Raw genomic sequence first — 23,778 nt, 5'->3', positions numbered from 1 at the left:
ACGCGCTCTTGTTTCTGGTTACTGTACGGATTTTGATGAAATTTGGTATACAGACAGGATATGAGCTAACTTGGGTGATAGAATACATTTTATCCCACGAGAATGCGGGCGAAGCCGTTGGCAGAAACTAGTCATTTAATAAAACTTCGTCATCATCATTTTATTAGCCCACGTTTATTAACCGGCTGTAAGCCAGACAGAAATCTCAAAGCCAGACATTTTAACGCCTCCACACAATCACAATCTTAAAATAAAACTCAGACATGAAAATTAGAATGAATCAACGATATGAAGAAATAAAACATTTTGTAATGTACTGGTTTTTGAACGCAAAGCCGCTCGCGTAAATAGTCGTTACCAATTACAATTACTCTCTATAAAAAAAAAATTGCGAGATCTCATCCATATTTGTAAAATAAATACATATACGTAGATGATTACCATCAATAGATCAACACAGTTCACCAGATGCTGGAATATAGACTTCTTCCTTAATATAAGAGAGTTTGGTATAATCTCTTCATTCGCCAGGTGGAGTGGGGCCCAGTAGGGCTGATGCCTGATCCGGAGCTACAAACAACGTAACAGGTTACCGGGTCTCCGGCTCAAAGCAGGAGAAGGAACGGGATGGTTTTTAGTCAGTAAGAATCTGCCCCCTCTCACCTCACCCAAGATGGGAGAAGTCATTGGATGATTTTCCTAAAAAAAAGGTGGATTGGAAATCACAGTTTTAAAGGTTCAGGTTTAACAGAGAGAGCTGCTGCCCGGTTTCTGTCAAATGTCTAATTCTACCTACGGCAAAAATAGGGGTGATGACACAAACAATTTTTACTCTGCCGTCTCACAAATTAGTAGAAATAATCAATTAATCAATTGGTAAGGAAAAAAGTAAATACCTATTCATCCAAGAATAACTTCAAACAGTCACATGTGTATGCCAAAATAAACGGTTCTAATTGAAAGCCAACAGACACAAACTAATAAATATCACGTTTTTTGGGTGAAGGTCTTCAACTATTTGGGTAGAAGAGACATCTGGAATAGTCCATTTCGTAGTTAGCTATGTGTTACATTAATGTGTTATGGTGGCCCAGAGACATAAAACGCCCGCTTCTCATGCATGAGGCTCGAAACCTACCAACGGCAATTACCAATGTGTCTTTTTGCAAGTTATATTATGGATGTACATTCTAAGATTATTTACACACCACCGACAAACGATAAGGGAAAAAATCGTAAGGAAACCTTGGCTTATAATTTCTAATTTTAAGATTGAAATCATCAACCCGCATTGAACAAGTGTGGTGATTATTGCTCAAACCTTCTACGTGTGAAAAGAGGCCTATAATCAGCAGTGACTTATCATTTTTCAAACAAGTGATACACGTGGCTGAAAAATAATTTTAAACAAGTGATAGACTTGTAGGATATTACGATAGATGTATGACAATAAAACATATTATCACAACATCACGTTTCCTTATATTATATTGGTTTTTTTTCTACCTATATAAAATATTTTTAAAATAAAAATTCACCTTCATTCGAATGAAAATGTTTGGTAACAAAAGCTTTTATTTATTACAATGATTTACCCAATGTCATATTAAGACATTTTCCCCATTGTTGACAGGGACAAATTATAATGAAAACATTTCTTTTTTTCAGCGATATTCTTGAATGGTTTCATGAAAATGTCTCCTGAATACACATTATACAGTTCTGTAAATATTACCTGAAGTAGGCTGTTATAACGATAATGTAATCATTTACGTTTTACTTATTCTTTTTTTTATTTGCGTGACTGATTTTCCTTGTCTATTAAGTCAAATCTTATATTACGCCACTCATAAAGATTTGATAATGCTATAATATTATATTATTAAACTAGTCTTTGTTTTTATTAATGTGGGAAAATCATCCAATGACTTCTCTTGCCTTGGGCGAGGCGAGAGAGAGTGTCAGATTAACAACCACCCAGTTCCTACTCCTGCCCTTCGAGCTGGAGCCCCGTAGTCCACAGCTCCAGTTTAATTAAACTAGTCTAAATATTTATACTCAAAGGTGACTAACTGACATAGTGATCTAACAACGCACAGCCCAAACCACTGAACGGACACAGGAGAAAATCCTAGTGAGTGGTAAGCTATTTAAAAAAAAACTCCTATTCCCAGTCAGCTATTAAAAACCAAAAATAAAAAACAACAGGTTTTGAAAAATCCACAAGTCATTTCCAATTCAATTCACCATATTTTCACATTTTCAACAAACCTTTTACAATCTAAACTTCACACTATTTTAACCCAACCCTTTTCGACCCCCAAAACTATTAGACACAGTCCAAAAAGGCCTCCAATCTGTCACCACCATGAGGTGAACAGGGAAGTCATTATTCACCAGAATTAATGTACTATAGGCCCCTAGTCCATTCATGAAACCCTTGCATTATCTTTTGCAAAGGAGCCCTGTTTACAAAGAGGGTATTTTAAACGGACCGGGTTTTTTTCAGACCTCTATGAATAAGTGAGATGGTAGTTTTGTTGGATTGATTAAGTAGGGGTTGAATTTTGGATTGGGGGTGTGAAAGGGTATAGGGGGCGGAAGTCAGGGTTAAATGCATTTGTAAATAAATCAAGATTTAAGCTTGAGGTCGGTGTGGTCGGAATAAGGTGTCGATTGATCAGTTATTTATAGGTAGTGGTTTATTTTTGGTAAGATTGTTATTAGGGAACATGGCAATTGTTGTTTTTTTTTAATATATTTATTGGTTTCTATCATATTCCTTTTCTTTTGTTATTGTCATGAAAATAAAACTTAATGAGTAACGTAAAACATGGCAACTTTACCATATTTTGGAACAAAAATCGAAATATATTTTTAACCATAAGACGCATAGAAACCAAAACTATATATTTAAAATTGTAGTCTATCTGGCTCACTTTACTGTAATCGTCATTATATACAAACGCTTACTTTAGCCGTAGTAAAGAAAAAACAACATGGGTAAAGATACCAAATTTTTGGCAACTTTACCTACGCGCCGTATTCATCGTGTATTGCATATTAAAGAGTTGTTGAGGTACAGAGGGCTTCATCTAGGACCTCTTCGTATTATAATGCAAACAATATGAGGAAATCTATAAAGATAACAGCTACACAGACAGTAGGTATAGTTGCCACGGGTTTCATCGTAATTTACATACAAATAATTTGTTACGCTCGGGGTTGTCAAAAAATGAGAAATTTTTTTATGACATGTATATTTAAAAAAAAATTATAAACCTTAAACCTAAAGTAAAAAAAAGCATAAATATCTGACATAAATATTGTTCCCTTTTAAACTAAATTAAGTTCTAAAATTTTAAGTATTTATGTTTAAAATTGTAAAAAAAGGCTACAAAATAATGTTTAATCTTTTGACTTTTTAATGTTTTGACTTCACTATCTCCATAGCTAATTTTAACATTACTTTCGTATACTTTTTATATTGTCTAGCTCCGAGTTTTCTGCGGTTTTGTTTCATGTGAGCCATTTTGGCTCTAAAACAAAAGGTATTATTAAATACATTATAACTTATCATCCAGGATATTCACTATTATGCTGGGAAATTTAGGTATTCGAAAATGGTTACATACACACAAACAAGGAAAAAAACATTTATTGCCAACCCTAACTGTAGGTAAAGTTGCTACAAAGCAGGCCGTGGCAACTTTACCTAACCTGTGTCAACATTACCGAAGCGATTATTTATCAATAAATTAAAGAAAAAGCAATTGCTGACATTACAACAGTAATCCCAACTATATTATACATACAAGATCAAAATTTCACTCACCTGTGACAAATAATTTAGGCTCTGTGAGCATAATTTAGGAACTACTAACTTTTAGCACATTTTCACGCACTACACTGTAACGGCCATTACTGGCATAATAGCAGTCTTACGTCTACGCAAAATATAGTAAATATTTCCTTTTAAAGTCTAAAAAATACTACTATTACAAAACAGAATTCTAGTGGGTAGATTTTTAGATAAATGAGTTTATACCGAATACCTATAGTATGGTAAAGTTGCCAAGGGTCTGGTAAAGTTGCCATAGTTTACCGGTATACAAAAACAGTTTCTTTGGGAAAGTTGTTTGGAATCATAAGTACAATCACGTGTTTAAATATCGTTCACTAATTACCAGTCACCTTATTTATACAAAATGTAGTAGTGGTTCAGCTCAATCCTCCTGCATGAGCGCGCGTTTTTTTCCGAGTTATAAAGTACTTTCTAAGATTAGAAAAAGAAAAATTATTTATTTCACACGCAAAACAAAAGAATAATATTATAGTAGGTTTAGATTATTAAGACACCAGTGACAAACGGTGAGGGAAAACACTGTGAGGAAACTTAAGCTTATAATTTCTAATTATAAGTTAGAAATCGCCAACCCGCATTGAGCAAGTGTGGTGATTAATGCTTAAATCTTCTCCGTGTGAGGAGAGGTCTTTGGTCAGCAGTGGCCACTTATAGGCTGTTGATGTGATATGAATGTAATTTTAGGTGATTAGTATAGAATACATAATTTGCATACATTTGCGAATCGTATAACAAATTGATTATTATTGAAAGCCATTTCAAACAGCTACTCGTACTATTTTCAATTGCATACAAAATTTGTTAATTAGTAATAAGCTGTAATTATTTCGCGTTGTTCTGTCGAATGAACATGACTGACTAGCATATGGACATAATATTTTATTACTATTAATACTATACCTACGCTTTCAAAAGAGCTATTGTGGTCTAATTAAAATGTGTTTCATGTGTATCATTTTAATCAAAGGCTTTTGTTATTGTTTGTTATTAATTATTTATATACAGCCTGATTTTTTAACAGTAGAGTTACAAACATATAACAAACAATACTAAGAAACAATGGCTTTCGAAATCAAAGTCAATTTTAACCGTTATGTTTTTTTACCATATACCTTTCTTCAGCGAAGTCGGTTATTTCTTTTTTTGTGAAAATATATTTTTTTAAATAGAATGTTGAGACCCTATTTCTAAAAAAAAAAATTGGCTGGTGGTAAAAAAATTAGGCTGAATATAAGGGTTGTACCAAAACTCAACGATATAATTTAAATCGGTGATGGTTCCTCTTATGAGGACTTCTGGGAATACACAAGGAAAAAAATCCATTTTTGGGAAAATACATAGGAAAAGCCGACCACTCGTTATCAGACGTATCGTCACATTTTCAACTAGCTTGACCACAATTTTTCAAATATTTTTGGCTTCTTTTTTGTATTAATAAACTGAATAGTGCTGCTATGTGCTGCACTATTAAAAAACCCTCATTTACGTCAAATCTTCTTGCAGGTCCCTAAACAACCCTTAAATTCCTAATCCCAAAAAAGCCGGCAACGCACTTGTACCGCCTACTTTGGTATTTCGAATGTCCATGAGCAGCGGCGATTGCTTTCCATTAGGCGATCCTTCAGCTCATTTACCAGATTATACCATAAAAAATCTCATTACCTTCTTCACCCAATAATTTTGACCACACAGCATCAGAGCCCTTGACACCAAAACTCGCACCCAATAATCCCAAAAAGCAACTGACAAAGGCAAATATAAGCACCATCGAAACCAAATAAATAATCCTAAAGATAAATAACACGCGAGAGATTTAAGGCTCGCCCCATTATCGGGCACATACAAAGAAATAGGGCGACGTCTATTCTTTTGTCATGCATCGTTATGGCGTGGAACACAGTCAGTACTTAAGTGTCATGTTTCGAGAAAGATAAGCTTTATATGACATGGATTTTCAAAGGAATATTTTGACTTGAATTGTTGAGAATGGTGACAGAGTAGAATACATTTCACCATCTCTTTTCTTGTCATAAGAGCTGGTTAAGAGACCACATATTTGTCAATGACCGAGCAGCAGTCTGATAAAAATAATCCTCTAACGGCCGAAATCAATATCTGATTTTTTTATTGACAATAACTCATTGACTAATTCTGAAAATTATTGCTACCAGACCGGACTGCCCCTACCAGAGCAATTAGTAGGGACAGTCTTAGGTCGGAAATAAATCCGACATAAGACTGATCCGATCTACTAACATAACTATGGACTGTATATTTTTAAAAATCTGAAATAAAAACGCTTAATTATATTATTATATTTAATCCATAATGTCTGGGATTAATTATTTTAATGTTTAATTCAAATATTTTAATGACATAATCCGGTAAACAAGTACACGGATCACCTGATGGTGAGCTATCGCCGCCGTCCATGGACACCCGAAACACAAGAAGCGTTTCAAGTACATTTTAGACCATTTTTGCGGGTTAGGAATTTGTGGATTAGGGACATTGGGGAGGGGGTAATTGCACCTCCGGTAACCTCACTCACACAGAAGAAATACAAGGCAATCGTTGTTTCACGTCGGTTTTCTGTGAGGCCGCGGTATCACTCCGGTCAAGCCGGCCCATTCGTGCCGAAGCATGGCTCTCCTACATACGTATTTACGTAGAAGACATCCACAGACCATCAGTGGACTGTAAAGGGTTGTACTTGTATGTTGTAAATAATTCATTACCAACGAAACGTTTCAACATCGATGTTTCAAATGAAATATGACCGACAAAATTTATTCGGAAAACAGTCGCCGGTCCGTCCGTTTATAAATTTTAATGCTGGTAACATTTTTTGTGGTAGTTATTGGAATTTTGAAATTCAGGATACTAGCCAATTATTCTGTCTGTTTACCATATTATAATTTTATTTTTGGTGTTAAAATGTATTAATTTAATTCAACTACGCTTGGTTGGCTGGTTGGAGATTACAATGTAAATGGATCATGTTCATCAGAGATTTTGTTTTTCTTTAAACGTTATCTCACACTAGGATTTCCTCCTGTGTCTTGTTGCGTTTACAAACATACAAGTTCACAATTTGTGGATCACACAAAGAGTTGTTCCTGGAATTGAACCCGCTACACGTTACGGGGCAGACTTTTGCCCAGCCACCACACCAACCATGCAATCGTATTATAATTTAGGTAGCATGGCCCCTTAATCGGGTATACAAAACCCACAAGAAAAGTAGGGATGGAGATAGTATAACTACACGGGCAAATGAATTATGTATTAACAGGATATATTTTATCAATAAGTCGTTACATTGGGGTTTATTTTGACAAATATTTCGATATAAGAGGCATTAGTCGACGGATGAATTGGGAACATTTATCAAACTTACTCGGGTTTGAAATACGTGTGGGGATAGAAATTGGGAGTTGACTTTTGGAATGATTCATTTATACAAGCTTTTATATTATTTATTACTAGCTGTTGCTCGTGACTTTTTCCGCCTAAAATAATGACTTCTGACAGAACTTTGGTCTCTTTTTTCTAAAATAAAATGTTCTTTCCAGAAAAAGTAAGCTTTAGTTACTCCTTAGTCCTCCTTCTCTATCTGTCCCGTCAAAATAGGTTCAGCCATTTCAGAGATAAGCCGGAACAAATAAACAGACAGAGAGACAAAATTATAAAAAAATCTGATTTGGGTGTATTTCACAAGCTAATTTAAAAATAACCCTATATCTCAAAATTATTACTTAAGACAACGTGAACTCAATTCCCATCACATTCAATCAGTTTCCATTCCCATCACGACACGTAATAAACCCCACACGCAACCCAGAACCCATCTTTCTTACAACTCGACATTTCACTTTCGGAATCCACCTCTATCTTTTATTTTCTTTTCTTTTTCTCTAAAGATATTATTGACTTAGCTCGCCACTAGAGGTCGCGGGATGAGGCCACTTAAAAACATTTGAGGTATGGCTTTTCATACAAACTTTCAACTTAAATGTTTAATGTTCAAATACTCAAACAACACTCAATTTGAAGTCGCTCTCAAGAATAGTTCTGTCACTACAAATTCTTTGTAAAATGACAGAGATAGCACGATATTTAAGTTTAACTTAAAAATGAGTAGCGTTTCAATATTCGTTTTTTTTATATTTTGTTTTTAAGGGGTAACCATCCAATGACTTCTCTCGCATTGGACGAGGTGAGAGGTAGTGTCAGACTCTTACTAACTAAAAACCACCCCGTTTCTTGCTTTTCGAGCCGGAGCGCCGGTAAACCCACTAGGCAGTCCGCAGCTCCGAAGTATTCAGAGGTTAGCTTAGCATTTATGATCTTGCAAACTAAACGTGTGTACCAAATCTTAGCTCCAAAGCATGGCTCTCTGATACTTAAATAATATCATAGACTTTGATATTATTACGTATGAATACCAAGTTACGTTTAAATTGGTTCAGTACTTGACAACTCTTTTAACTTAAACATTTGTATGAAAACCCGATTCGTGTAAAGGTCCTTAGTAATACTTTTATCTTATTTATTCTACCTTCAAAAATGGAGGTCAATAAGATTTGGTCAGAGTTTTCTTTTTCTAAACTTCGAATATGTAAGAATAGTTGAATCGATTTTGTAATAACTTTTGATGTGAAAAACTTTTGTTTTTAGTTTTGGGGCGGTCCAAAAGGTCCATATTTTTGATTATTTTATAACTTATTTATAAGTATATGGAGGAAAAAGGTACCTTTTACATATGTATGTATGAATGAATGATTTCATAAGTTTTCGTGGTGAAATTGTGTTTTTGTTTGTGCTTTATTTAGTTTTGAGATTATTGGGATTTGATAGAGTGGTATTTTCGAACCGATACGATGTTCAAAACTTTGAGAAAAGAACGTATTCCTTTTTAATAGTCCGGCAAAGCACCTGTGATTCCACTGATGTTGCGGGTGTCTAAGGGCGGCGCTGATCGCGTACCTTCAGGTGATGCGTCTGCTTGCTTTCATTCCATAAAAAGTGGAAGGTTATTCCATTAATGAAGCTTAAAATTTTACTTTGCATATAAGTTTTGACATTTGGAAATTCTAAGCGAATAAATAATGCCAAATGGGCAAATTTTTATCTAATATTATATAAATTTTGTGCTTCTAATTGCGGTCTTGATTCGTGAAGCACTTTTTCAAAGAATGCGAGACTTATGTATTTATCAACTTCATTGAATAGAACGGTATAAAAACCAATTACCTACACTACTCATACATACATACATAACCACACGCCTGACTCCCATGGGGGTAAGTGAAACGCCAATCGCTACAAAACAAAACAAAATAATTTTGGCCATTGTTACGTAGCTTTAGTTTAATATGACAAATCTTCATCTAGACTAGATCCCACACATACACACAACGTCACGCCTTTTAATCCTCGAAAGGGTAGGCAGAGGTGCACATTACAGCACGAAATGCCGCTATACAATCTTCTAGACTAGACGAAACCACTAAACACAACTAGTATCTAAATATATAAAACTCAAAGGTGACTGACTGACTGACTGACATAGTGATCTATCAACGCACAGCCCAAACCATTGGACGGATCGGGCTGAAATTTGGCATGCAGGTAGATGACGCAGGCATGCGCTAGGAAAGGATTTTGATCAATTCTACCCCCAAGGGGATAAAATAGGGGATGAAAATTTGTATGAAACTTTGTCAATTTTAAACCAATCGGACTGAGACTTTGCATGCATAAAGCTACTATGGCGTAGGCAATTATATTTATAAATATAAAACTCAAAGGTGACTGACTGACTGACTGACTGACATAGTGATCTATCAACGCACAGCTGAAACCACTGAACGGATCGGGCTGAAATTTGGCATGCAGGTAGATGTTATGACGTAGGCATTCGCTAAGAAAGGATTTTGATCAATTCTACCACCAAGGGGATAAAATAGGGGATGAAAATTTGTATGAAACTTTGTCAATTTTAAACCAATCGGACTGAGACTTTGCATGCATAAAGCTACTATAGCGTAGGCAACCCTTAAGAAAGGATTTTGATAAATTCCATCCCTAAGGGGATAAAATAGGGGATGAAAGTTTGTATACATCTTCTTAGATTTTATGAAGAAGTCCTGATGACGAATCAGAATTTTACGATGACGTTCGCTTAAATACGATTTTGATTAATTCAACCCCCATTCAACCCCCACGGGTGATAAAATAAGGGGATGATGAAGGATGTAAAATGTATTAGTTTGAACCTATCAGTACGTAATGGAACGAACAAAATAATGTTTAGTTCTAAATGTTGAGAAGTTCTGCCTACCGCTATTAGATGGCGTTTTGCATCTAAATATATAAAACTCAAAGACTCAGACTGAGACTTGGCATGCATAAAGCTACTATGGCGTGGCGCCTAATGACAGATTAGTAAAGAATATTGTGTACAAAGAAGTTTTGTAGGCCCTAATTTTTTACACACGCTAAACAAAAGTAAAGCCGCAAAAACCATACCTAATTAATAATAATACTTCTTAACGCGAGCGAAGCCGCGGGCAAAAGCTAGTCTATATATATAAATAATCACAATTTATTTATAACATTTCCTAGTCGACAGACGTTCTGAATAGCGGAGTGGCGCTCCGCATTCCTTGCAAAAGGTCAAGAGTTCGATCCCTTGTCGTAACACGATATTATTTCACTCAACCCTGATATTTGGGCCAAGCGTGTAAAGGATCATGTTCTTATTACCCTTTGGTTATTTATTTGATTTTCTTATGTTTTATTTTTTATAATGTTTGGTTGTAGATTTTATTTTTAATGTGTTAATGTGAAGTCTTATCCTAAAGTATATTTTGTATCGTTGGTCAAATATAGTAACTGCTGATTATGGAATTCTGAGTTCGATCCCTGCTATAAGTTGTATGCAATTGTTTTTTTTTTTCTTAATTCTTTGTTTACTAGCTTGGCATCTGTAGTTTTATCAATACAGTAGGACTGAAGAGCTTCTAAGAGAACTGTTATATGGCCAGGGTCTACATACATTATTTTTTATTTATTTAACACAACTTTCAATACAGTTTTCATATTAGGTACAGTTTACCTCTCCAAACTTTTCAGTTTGATGGCGAGGAAAAATATGATAAAGGTATCATTTGGATGTGGAATAAAAACACTTCATCATTAAAAAGAAGACAATTGGCTCGAACACTTTTCAGTAGATAATTACCCACTATAATTCATCAGAACAAAATAACTGAAACACATTTTCAGTGGAAAAACCCGAGTGTGAAGAATAAAATTTCACAAATGTCGGCCGTAGCTGTCTCGATCGTGACCTCGTTCAGTTGGCAAGCTGCGCAGGCGCGGGTCAAGGCGTCTGTTTTACGGTACCGTCTCATCCAAATGATATTCGGTCTGAATGTCATATTGTGTTGATATTTAGCCGTGGTATGTATCTTTCTATTACATTTACATGACAATATGACAATACAAATCTTACTATAATTTTAAAAATGCGAGTTTGTATGTTTGTTTATTTGTTACTTTGTTCTGACCTCAAAACGGCTGAAGGGATCGAGATGAAATTTGGAATAGGGGTAGAAATTTTAACGTCAAAAAAGTACTTATTAGTCTGTCAGTCAGTCCTCTGGTGAAGCTATTTGCTCGTTCCAAAGTGTAGATTCCTATAGAGAAAAACAAGCAAGAAACTCCATAGGTTACTCTTTTTCAATCATATTTTTAATTATGAGAGAATAATGTAACCAAAGAGACATCATCACCGTTCGCAATCCCCGATTCCCCATCAACCATTAAATTCCTAACCCCCAAAAACCCGGCAACACATTTGTAACGCCACTGGTATTTCGTGAGTCCATGGGCGACGGCGATTGCTTACCATCAGGTGAACCGACTGCTCGTTTACTATAAAAAAGACATAATAAGATAACAAAATCATCGTTAATCGACTGTGTAATGTGATGTGAATCATTTTAAATATCTTGAATAGTTTTAAGTCACTGCGTAACTCACTAGTAAATTGAGTTCAAAATTAATTTCCATTGAAAACAGTTAAACTCACAGTCGATAAACATTCCACTTATTACTGCTAACCTTCAGTGTAACCTTGAGTTCAACTCAGACCAGACCCAGACACAGTTATAACAGACATCATCTCGCTACATAAATATTTACTTTTAAACTCCACGCAATCTTGAGTTCTCTATAAATTCTCTTCATACTGTGATAATATTGCATATTAAAATCTGAATTTGAAAATATTACTTTGGTAGTACTACTACTACTAAAATTGACTGCCTCATTGGTCGAGTGCGAGAGTGACTGCCGGACAAGGGGTTTCGAGCGCCATTCCCGGGTTCGGCTATATAATACTGCGCTTTTTTCGCGTTTTCGAAACTCAGTAGTAGCACGGAGTCTGGAATTGTGCCCAGTATATGGCAATACGCTCACCCCCTATTACATGGAACTTATAACACAAATGGTGAAAAGTGGGTGTACATTATCAATCCCTAATTTCTCAACAACCCTTAAATTCCTAACCCCAAAAGGCCGGCAACGCACTTGTGACGCCTCTAGTGTTTCGGGTATCCAATAGCGAACCCACAACACAGGCAATAACACATGCAGACACTATCCACGAAGTAGTCAAGTAGAATAAAAAGAATGATATTACAATATCTCATGTTATACTTATAGATCCCAAGAACGCACAAAGATTTGTCATGTCAGCACGCAATAAAAAAATCTCCTTTCATACTCCATATGAACTCATCTTTACAAGAGTTGGAAGCTTATAATAAAACTGATGCACGCATTGCTTTTCATTTACGATCATCATAAAGTCGAAAGCAATTTCCTAAGTATTACATCTCGACGTAAAAATTCAAGATCTCTGCCAACTTTGTTGTTTTAAACGGTAGACACTGTTTTAACTGTTTCATATTTTTCTTATTTGTTATTCGCGTTTTCTTGGAAGAAATTGTGCTGTTAATTTAATATCTAGCCACACATACACAATGTTTTACCTGCTGTGGTGTTCCTTTTGATCATAGCGTGATGTAATTACCCATAGCTGCGGACTACCTAGCGGATTACCGGGGCTCCGGCTCGAAAAGCAGGAGTAAGGACGTGGTTATTAGTCGGTAAGAGCCTGATACTCTCTCTAGCTTCGCCCAAAGCGAGAGAAGTCATTGGATGATGTTCCATCCTTAAAAAAAGCAAAAAGCGTGGTATAAATTGATTATATATCTCTAAAACACTCTTTAGTTTTACAATTAAGTATAGATTATATGTAATTTAAGCAGTTTGGAGTGTGAGAACTGCGCGAAAGACCCTGTGGAATACACGGTGGCTGTACTTAAGCTGAACACCACCGTGACCTTAGGAATGTGATCAGCAACGGCGACCTCTAGCGTCGATCACCCAACCAGGGACCAAATTCATCACTCGTATTTAGCAGCATCTTGTTTTTGGTTAATTTTACCAACAAAATATACCAAAAACAAGATCATCACGACTATCGCAAGTGGAGACCCCACTCCCGACCATAAATGTTGGGTTTACGACCACTAGTAAACCTCAAAATGTTTGCAAATACCACGCTGACGTGGCCAGACATTGGTTCAACATTGTATCGAACTATGAATATTGATACTTTGCTTGGAAAACTAGGGATTGATTGACGATTTTAGAGAAAGGAATCAAATACCGTTTCGAATGTTGATTTGCAAATGTTTTGTTGTATTTCTGATGCAATTGTGATTGTATTGTTTTTATGTTTGTTAAATTAAACGACTTGATGTGAGATGACTTATATTTTACATTATTTTACAATGTTAATTATTTACTATATTAATAGGTGCGACTGCACTCGACACACACTAGAATGACAGTGGTCGTTGACCTCAGACCATAGTGACGGGGTAATGACATGAACGAATGATACTAAATTAGTGATGTAACATCCCCCTTCTTAAATTAAAAAATTAATCTATTTCATCGATTAACCTTTGTGTTGGTCTCACAACACGACCTGACTTGGTTTTGTACAATTGTGGGAATTTTGGATTCTCCGACTCCTGTCTGTCACCCTCATCTCTCCCCTGCGAAGAATTGGACCTCATAGGAGTAGGGTTGTCACTGCCATTACAATATTTATGCCTTAAGTGTACCCTATTTCTCCTATACCTGACTTTATTTATATCTTCTACTATGTATGACCTATTATCTGGACATCTTTCCTTCACAGTGGCATGTTCCCAATGACTCTTAGGATTTCTCTTAAAATATACATGATCATTTGGTTGTAACATAGACAATGGTTTAGTATTCCTATTATAATACTTTGACTTATTTAAATTATTTTTGACAACAGACTTTTCATATTCTTTAAATCTTACAACCTTTGGCTTTAACCTTTTATATGACACTGGTATGTTATCTCTTAAAGTTCTAGACATTAACAATTGAGCGGGTGACGACAGATTATTCTTAGGTGTGTTTCTATAATGCAATAATGCTATGTATGGATCTGACCCATTTTCCTTACATTTTCTTAGCATATTTTTGACAATTTTGACTGAGCTTTCTGCTTGACCATTTGACTGTGAATGATATGGGCTAGTGACTACATGTTCTATGTCCCATTCATTTAGAAAATTTTTAAATTCTACTGACTGAAATTGTGGACCACCATCAGACACTAAAGATAATGGTATCCCATGACGTGCAAAAATTGACTTTAAATGTGTGATTACATTGCTTGAACGACTGTCTTTGTTTAACAAAGCAATTTCTATAAATTTTGAGTAGTAATCAGTGACAATTAGATAAGTTAAATTATCAAAATACATTAAATCTATACCGACTTGTTGCCATGGATACTTACAAATTTCAAAATTTTGTAGTGGTTCCTTTTGGTTACATGGTTTGAATTTAGCACATATTAAACATTGTTCTACTATGTTTTTTATATCTGTAGACATATTTGGCCAATACAAAGATTCTCTAGCTAATTTCAAACATTTATTTATACCTTGGTGACCTTTATGTATTTTATCTAACATTTCTTTGTACATTGACTTAGGAACAATTAATTTTGAACCTTTAAATATTAAATCTTTAATTACATGAATTTCAGCTTGAATATTCCAATATGGTTTTAATAATGGACTTACATTGTTTTTATTTTTAGGCCATCCTTCATAATAATATTTCTTTAACAATTGCAAACTTTCATCTTTCTTAGTTTCCTGACTTAATTTTGTGCTATATTCTTTACTAATTGCTAGATTTGAATACATTAAATTTACATGACATGACATTTCAGACTCATTTTCAGGTACATAATTTTCCTGAATAGCTGCTCTTGACAAAGTATCTGATATATACATTTCTTTACCAGGTACATGTATGACTTCTAAATCATATTTTTGCAAGGTTAACATCATACGTTGTAATCTTGCAGGTACATCATGAAGTGGTTTTTTAAATAAATAGACTAATGGTTTATGATCAGTATGTACTGTTACTCTATGACCGTAAACATATTGGTGAAACTTTTCACAACCAAATTGTATTGCTAACAATTCTTTCTCAATTTGAGCATATCTTTCCTGGGTTATGGTGAGAGTTTTAGAACTATATGCAATAGGTTTATTATTTTGCAAAATTACTGCACCTAATGCTGACTTTGACGAATCGACTGACAAGACTAATGGAATTTGTGGATTGTAATGAGCTAAGACTGGTGATCTTGTGATCTCCTCTTTCAAAATTTTAAGACATTTCTCATGATTCTCATCCCAAATCCAGACTGAATCTTTTTTCAAAAGATTTCTTAATATTTGAGTTTTTTCTGACAAATTCTTTATGAATGGACCTAGGTAATTAATCATACCTAATATTCTTTGCAACTCTTTGACATTGGTTGGTGTGGGCATCTCGAGTATTGCTTTGACTTTCTCTTGATCAACCCTAGCACCATCTTTATTAAATACATAACCAAGAAAACATACCTCTGACACTAGAAATTTACATTTCGACTTGTTAAATTTTAAATTAACTTGACGTGCTCTTTGCATAACTTTATGTAGTCGTTCATTATGAACCGACTCATTAGGACCATGTACTAAAATATCATCAATGAAAATTAAAACTCCTTCCAAATCACCGAACAAATTCATCATAATTCTTTGAAATATTTCAGACGAAGCACTTATGCCATAAGGCAATCTTAAGTACCTGTATCTACCAAATGGTGTTTGGAAAGTACACAAATCTGAACTATATTCATCTAACTTTATCATCCAGAAACCTGAGAAAGCGTCTAGATGCGTAAAACATGCAGCACCTTTTAACTGTGACCGTATCTCATCAATAGACTTTAACGGATAATGTTCTCTCATTATACAATTATTTAAGTTTCTAGGATCTAAGCATATTCTTAATTGACCTGAACTTTTGACAGTGACTACCACAGAATTTACCCATTCAGTTGGTTTTGTGACTTTTTGTATGACTTGCATTTGCTCCATGCGATCCAATTCCTCGCGCAGTTTTCCTTGCAACGCAAACGGAACTTTCCTTGGCGGATCAATACACGGAACTGCACCAGGCTTGAGTTTCAGATGACAGACTGGGGGTAGACATCCAAGACCCTTAAACAAATCATCATATTGTGTAAGAATTTGTTTACAAAAATCTTGTTTTGTGACGGAAAATACACGTTTTATTATACCTAATTTTTCGCAAGTGGGAAGACCTAAGACAGTTGGACAGAGTATATTTGCTACAATGAACACTATATTTTCACAAATATTTCTATTTTCTATGTTTAAATTACATTTTAAATTTACTTTGCCTAGAATTGGAATGTTATTGCCACCAAATCCTGTGACATTTACATGACATTTATCAATTTGTGACTTTGACAGATTCAAGTTTTTGACAGATATGACATTTACATCTGCGCCTGAGTCTATGACACAATTTATTTTTCGGTTACCCACATGTAAGTTTATTTTCCATGAACTACCTGTATGATGATTTTCTGAAACTGAATTACCCTTGACATGACTAATTTGTTGATTTAAATTATTTAGATGAGATGCTACGTTTGGTATATTTGAATGCATGTTGTGATTATTTGTTTCTGATGCTGTATTACTTACATTTGACTGACAATGATGTGACTTCTTAGTGTACTTGTGGTGATGAATGTTTTGGAAGTGTGTATTATGTGACTTATTGACGGACTGACTGTTCTTATTGGATTTATTATAATTAACATGTCCTTGACCTAGACTATGACTGTTTTTATTGTTATTTATTGTCTTACGACTGACGGACGGACTTTTATTAGTGTAGCAATGATAATGATGCTCACTTTGACTATTTTTATTTCGACTTATTTGACTTATAGGACTATTTTTATTAAGACTTTGACTTGTAAGACTGTTTTTATTATGACGGTGTAATCTCTCAGTGCAATAAGCATTGTCATCATGGAGATTACCTAGACTTGGACTATTTTTGTTTAGACAAATTTGACTTGTTTGACTTGTGTGTGAGTGCGATTTGACTGGTGTTTGACTATATGACTGACTTTTTGACTGTTTTTGTGGCTGACTGTATGACTGTGTTTGTGGCTGACTGTGTGACTGTTTATGTGAATGACTAAGATGATTATGACTCGACTGACTGTTTAAAATTCCTACAAAATACTTATCATTTTGTATTGACTTTGTGGAAGTTGATGAATGCAACTGTCTGACTTGTTTATTCTTATAGCAAAACTTAGCATAATGACCAAATGAGTTACATGACCTGCATTGTACTCCGATCGCTGGGCACTTCGTTCGATGAGACTGCCCACAGCGACCACATGTTGATGCTGACTGCCTCATCGGACTGGGAGACTTCCACGTGGCCCGATGTGGCGTTTGACTTGAAGCACGCTGTCGACAGACTCGTCGACCGCCGCTCCTTTGACGCAGTTGCATCACCTTCTCGCCGTCTTCGACGATGGACTTGTTTGTCATCTTGTCTGCATCCTGCTGTGCGACAATTAGGGTTTTCGCCAACTCTCGCATCCTCTCATAGGTGAGGTTGGGCTCTTGCAACAGCCTTTGCCGGATGTGTGACAAATCCATGTGCAGGTTGGCGATGAAAATATCCCGGATCATGGACTCGCGCAGGGTTCCGAACTCGCAATCCTGGCTCTTTATCTCCAGATCGGTGATAAAATCGTCGATGCTTTCGGATTGAGCTTGCCTCCTCGTAAAAAACATGTACCTGCACATGGTAAGATTCTTGCGTGGCTCAAAGTACAGGTCGAATTTGACCTTGACGTCTTCTATTTTGGCTTCATCCAGGCTGATGTTAAAGGTATTGAAGATTTCGAGACCTTTAGGGCCAATACTGTGAAGCAGAATGGCCACCTTCCGCTTCTCCTCCGACCTGTCTAAACCTGATGCCAGCAGATACAGCTCCAGTCGCTGCCACCATTTCCTCCACGCCTCCGCGTTGTTCGCGGTTGCCTCCGACGACAACTTAAGACACTCCAGACCGGCCACACGGCACCTCGTGTCGCCGACGTCTTCGGTAGACATTTTGTTTTTTTTTTAATTTTTCGTTAACAAACGAATCTTCTTTATTTCGTTGTTACTTTCACTTCTGACACCATGTATTGTTTTTATGTTTGTTAAATTAAACGACTTGATGTGAGATGACTTATATTTTACATTATTTTACAATGTTAATTATTTACTATATTAATAGGTGCGACTGCACTCGACACACACTAGAATGACAGTGGTCGTTGACCTCAGACCATAGTGACGGGGTAATGACATGAACGAATGATACTAAATTAGTGATGTAACAGTGATGAATTAATTCTGAATGTCCGTCATAATTTGTCTCTGCCTACCCCAACGAGAGATAGGCGTGACGATATGTACCTATGTATGTACATTGAATGAATGTAAATACTAAGATAACTACGAAGATGTATTAGCTAAGCTTTGAAATTATGAGACCGTTTTACTGATACTAAGCAGTTGTGCGAGTAAGATGTGCTATGAAGATGCGCCGCCGCAATGTAGCTGTAAGAGGAAGCACGGCTCGAGTATGAGATGTAACGATAGCCATCCACAGCACGCAGGCTGTAATCACTTAAATAATGATGATACAATTACTCGTATATTGATTTTTTTGCTTGCATACTTCAGAAAACAAGAAATAGATATAGAACAACGACAAATTTTAGAGAAAAGAATATTCTGTTACGAATCGTGATTTCCAATCCTTTTGTACCCTCTCTTTGAGATGCAAAACAAATCTTTGATTGTATTTCTGATGCAATTTGAACCGGTACTAGCTTTTGTTGTGCATTTTGCTACAGACATGCAATGGACATGCAAGTTTTAGAAATACTCTGGTTCGTTGATTGAGAGGCGACTAGCGATTAGCAAAAAGGTTATTTACGGCAAGAAGAAATAAGTTTTCAGAATTTCAATGATGGTGAAAAGGGGGGGTTCAGAGGGGTTTAGGTATGGGAGAGTCGTGCTTCGGTACGAATGATCCCGGTTCGACCGGAATGATACCACGGCTTCATAGAAAACCGACGTGAAACAAAGCTTGCGTTGCGTTTCGTTGTGTGGATGACGTTACTGGAGGCCCAATTACCCCCTTCTCAATCTTGTCAATCCCCAATTCCTCAACACCTCTTAATCTACTAGCCCCGAAAGGCCGGCAATGCAATTGTAACGCCTCTGGTGTTTCGGATGTCCATGGGCGGCGGCAATTGCTTACCATCAGGTGATTGTTCAGCTTATTATTAAACTTATCCCGTAAAAAAAGAATCATGGGATATTATTAAATAGTAACCAATCACAAAACCACTTCATCTAAAGTACATCAACTTGATGGAAGCAGGGGCAAACAGCAGACGGATCTCCTGATTGTAATCATCTAAACCACCCATGAACACCCAAACCAGAGGAGTCACAGGTGCGTTTCCTTTTAAGTCTTTGACTGCCAATAGAAAACTGTTGAAGGCAAATAACGAATACGGCGTTCTTTTCTTTTCTTACCTATTATTAAATAGTAACCCATTAACAAAACGACCTCAACTAAAGTACTTCAATTTATTCCGCCATTAACCTTATAAAAATTAAACGTGAACTGCAAGTCAGTAGATATTTCCAAACAACTAAGGAAGTATGGAAGTTGAGAAGGCGCCTGCAATTTAAAAAGTGCACGAGTATTACAGAGACAACAAACTTCGTATAATTAGAAAACAACTAAGGGTCTAGCTTAACGGACGAAAGGGGTGTGGTACAAAATGAAAAGAGAAAGCGAGATTATTATGTTTTCTTAGTATTTCGATAAATTCGCGTAATTCTCCAAAGAAGATAAGAATTGATTTAAAGAAATGTATGCACTTTTGACAAAGAACGATTTTGATAATTTTTAACCGAGTTCCCTAAAAGGAAGAAGTACTCAGTTCGGTCGGTATGTTTTTTTTTATGGATTTACACCGATTACGTCGAGGTTTATGGACCAATTTGCGTAATTGCCCAAAACTGTGACTCCTCTGGTGTTGCGAGCAGAGGGGTCACTTGATGGTAAGCAATCGGGGTCGCCCAAGGACACTCGAAACACCAAAAGTATTACAAGTGAGCTACCGGTTTTTAAGTCGTTTAGGAATTTTGGGGATTGGAGAGATTGAGGAGAGGGGTAATTGAGCCTCCGGTAACCTCACATATACGACGAAACACAACGCAAGCATTATTTCACGTCGGTTTTCTGTGAGGCCGTGGTATCACTCCGTTCAAGCCGGCCTATTCGTGCCGAAGCATGACTCTCTCACAGTAACACCACCATCTAAATTAATTCTTTACTGCAAATCGCTTAACCCATCAACTTGGGCCATCCCAAAACCAACTATCCAGAAGGGATAGCCTTTGTTTGCGCCTGTCTTCATATCCCCCCACCTCCCCCCATAGCTCTAATATTTACTGTTACTAAGAATATTCATTAACTGCAAGGTCCACAGTTCGAGTTCCAAGTTATTAAGTTTCAGACGCGTTTGGCTTGCGATGGGTTCAAAGAAAATTGGGTGAGATAGCTCGCTGGATGGATTTCTAGTTGGGTGAAATTGATTTTCCTACGTTGCAGTGTTGAATCGGTTATTTTAATTTTGTAGGGATTATGCATATAGCTGAGTGATTTATAAATATGTATGATCATGACAAAAGTTTGACGAGGAACTCGACTAGTGTCGGGCCATGCTTGACTTTTCTCGCCCTAGGCGAGGCGAGAAGGAGTGTCAGACTCTTACTGACTAAAAGCCACCCCGTTCCTACTCCTGCTTTTCAAGCCGGAGCCCCGGTAAACGTACTGCTACGTTGCTCGAGCTGTTGCTCAGTAGCAACAGTCGCCTCGTCATGTACCTGATTCCCAAACAACCCTTAAATTCCTAACCCCCAAATAGCCGGCAACGTACTTGTAACACCTCTGGTGTTTCGGGTGTTCATGGGCGGCGATACATCCGCTCGTTTACCGGCTTATACCATAAAAAATAATTACTCGTATAAAGTTAAATTATTCAACAGTAATTTGGTACTTTGTAATAATTAATATGATATATTAAATTCAGGTTTGCGGTTTATGAAATGGTAAATGATTTGCCGCACAATTCATATCATTTTCACAATAAAATTATAATATTTTCTAGGAAATTGTGTGTGTAATCAAATTACAGTTTAGTAGAATCTAAAGGTCTACTGAAAACGAGGTCCTGGATTCGTTTCCCTTGTCCATTTTGTTCTTGACTATAGCAAACCAAGTTTTATCCAAGACAAAAGAAGCGCATTTTATCCCCGAAGAGGTAGGCAGAGGTGCACATGGCACTATATACCCACATTTTACCATTTATGTTATAAGTCCCATGTAATAGATGAGTGATAGGGTGAGTCTATTACCATATACCAGGCAAATTTGCGAACTGAGACAATTTCGAAAAATAGAACAAAAACCAATAGTACTTTGCCTGACTAGGGAATCGAACCCAATAACCCTTGCCCGACTGTCGCACTTGTGTCCATCTCGGCCGACGAGGCAGTCTTTGGTACTAAAGGGTAAAAAATAAAATCTAGTCTTCTGTCTAGAATTCACACATTCAATTCCAATAACTCTTTATATTATTATGTGCATACTTCCGACATACGTATTGCACAGCGAGACTACACAAACAGACAAAAAGAACATCCTTATATTTCAACCTCCACACAACTGAACACGCCAACCCTTGCAATCAGATCTATATACCTATAGACACCGACGCGGCACCTCATTTGGTTTGTAATGAGGGTACAAAAAAATGGAAAATTTTCCTCTCCTCACAAAATTGCTGACTAAAGAGGTTTTTATCCACCAGCAAAAAAATCTGATTTTATAAGTGCAGTTTACTTGATATGATGACGTCAGAGTGAATACATTTCTTAAAGTCTACCAGGGTGTTGTCAGCACCTGACTAACGCTTATCTCCGAAAGTATTGGTTATTATTAAAAAATCTAAATTTTATCGAGACTAGTATATTCGTCAATACCAGATAGTGAAGCTCTAAATAACTTGCCGCCGCACTCAGAGTCTACGGAGTCTTTAATTCATTAAATGTCTCTGAGTGCCCAGTATATGTGCAATAGGCTCACCCCGTCTATTACATGAGACTTATAACACAAATGGTGAAAAGTGGGAGTACATTGTATAGCGGCATTACGTGCCGTAATAACCACCTATTTTAAAATGCCTACCCCTTTGGGGTAGAAAAGGCTTACCTTGCATATTATATTAAAAAAATGTGGTTGCATCATTGCATATGACCCAGGTACTGTACTTACCTACGTACAATTCCAACAGCCCATGACAAGACAGTGTCTCTACTAAAGTCTACCTGGGACAAAATATACGCCTTAACAATTGTTACCTTAACTAGAAACAAACCTAAAAACTTTACACAACTTCACCTTCAAAGTGTTCCCAGTTACTTCTAAACTTTTGGGTCTAACTAAGAGCCTAAATTGTACCTAGATCAAATTGTGAGGTCTGAAGTAAAATGAATGTGGTACAATGTTTTATTGAGTTTATTATTTTTTTCAAATGGTATTTATTTATTTTTTATTTTATTTTATTTTTATCGTTAATTACGATAATCTTTCCTTATAGTCCTATCCCATCTTATTTTAGTCATTATGTTTTTATTCATAGTTTTTTAAATAAGACAGAAATGCACATCTATAAAGCGGAAATCCATCGAGTCGTTCAGGCTAGAGAGTGAGCAATATTCGAATTTGGCGCCAAAAATCCGCCATTTTGTTTTTTATTATTTTTATATATACAGTGTCACTCTAACAGTAAATACGAATCTAACGACACCTCTCAAGTCAAAATCCGTCAAGCCGTTTAGGCTAGAGAGTGAAAAATATTCGAATTTGGCGCCAAAAATCCGCCATTTTGTTTTTTTTTAATTTTGATATATCCAGTGTCACTCTCACAGTAAATACGAATCTAACGACACCTCTCAAGTCAAAATCCATCAAGCCGTTTAGGCTGCAGAGCGTGCCAAACAATTATACATACATACATACATACATACATACATACATACACTCGAAAAACATAACCCTCCTTCTGGCGCAGTCGGGTAAATATTTGATTAGTCGGATCTTAGATGAATGAGCTATGATTCATGTGTCTTGGGACTTGGCACCGTTTATGGGAGATAGAGGTATAAGGAGTATAGTGGTAAATTAAAGGTGTATTTTTCTGTAGTTATAATGATGTGATGTGACCTTGAACTAGACTT

The 23,778-nt window shown here is 36.2% G+C and overlaps 2 protein-coding genes across 2 annotated transcripts in view; one reads left to right on the top strand and one right to left on the bottom strand.

Moving 5' to 3' along the window:
- The window catches only part of LOC118277477 (neuropilin and tolloid-like protein 2), a 223,068-nt gene that overhangs the window by 102,124 nt on the left and 97,166 nt on the right, over nucleotides 1-23,778 (top strand). The window lies entirely within an intron of this gene.
- Nucleotides 16,361-18,791, bottom strand: LOC118279752 (putative uncharacterized protein DDB_G0282133). Its single transcript, XM_050696185.1, has 2 exons — nucleotides 16,644-18,791; nucleotides 16,361-16,563 (listed from the first exon to the last, which is right to left on the bottom strand). The coding sequence occupies exons 1-2, from the start codon at nucleotides 18,514-18,516 to the stop codon at nucleotides 16,499-16,501; spliced, it is 1,938 nt and encodes a 645-aa protein (XP_050552142.1). The 5' UTR covers nucleotides 18,517-18,791; the 3' UTR covers nucleotides 16,361-16,498.

This window comes from Spodoptera frugiperda, chromosome 10 (genome assembly GCF_023101765.2).
Source record: "Spodoptera frugiperda isolate SF20-4 chromosome 10, AGI-APGP_CSIRO_Sfru_2.0, whole genome shotgun sequence".
In the NCBI taxonomy this organism is placed as follows: domain Eukaryota; kingdom Metazoa; phylum Arthropoda; class Insecta; order Lepidoptera; family Noctuidae; genus Spodoptera; species Spodoptera frugiperda.
Note: the sequence above shows the minus strand (reverse complement) of the source record. Positions and strands in the feature narration are given on the sequence as shown.

What these genes read in the sequence shown, in the direction of transcription:
- LOC118279752 (XM_050696185.1), bottom strand. Translation starts at nt 18,516, where the DNA reads ATGTCTACCGAAGACGTCGGCGACACGAGGTGCCGTGTGGCCGGTCTG. An exon ending in TCCCACTTGCGAAAAATTAG is followed by an intron (nt 16,564 to 16,643) that starts GTATAATAAAAC and finishes GATTTGTTTAAG; the next exon opens with GGTCTTGGATGTCTACCCCC.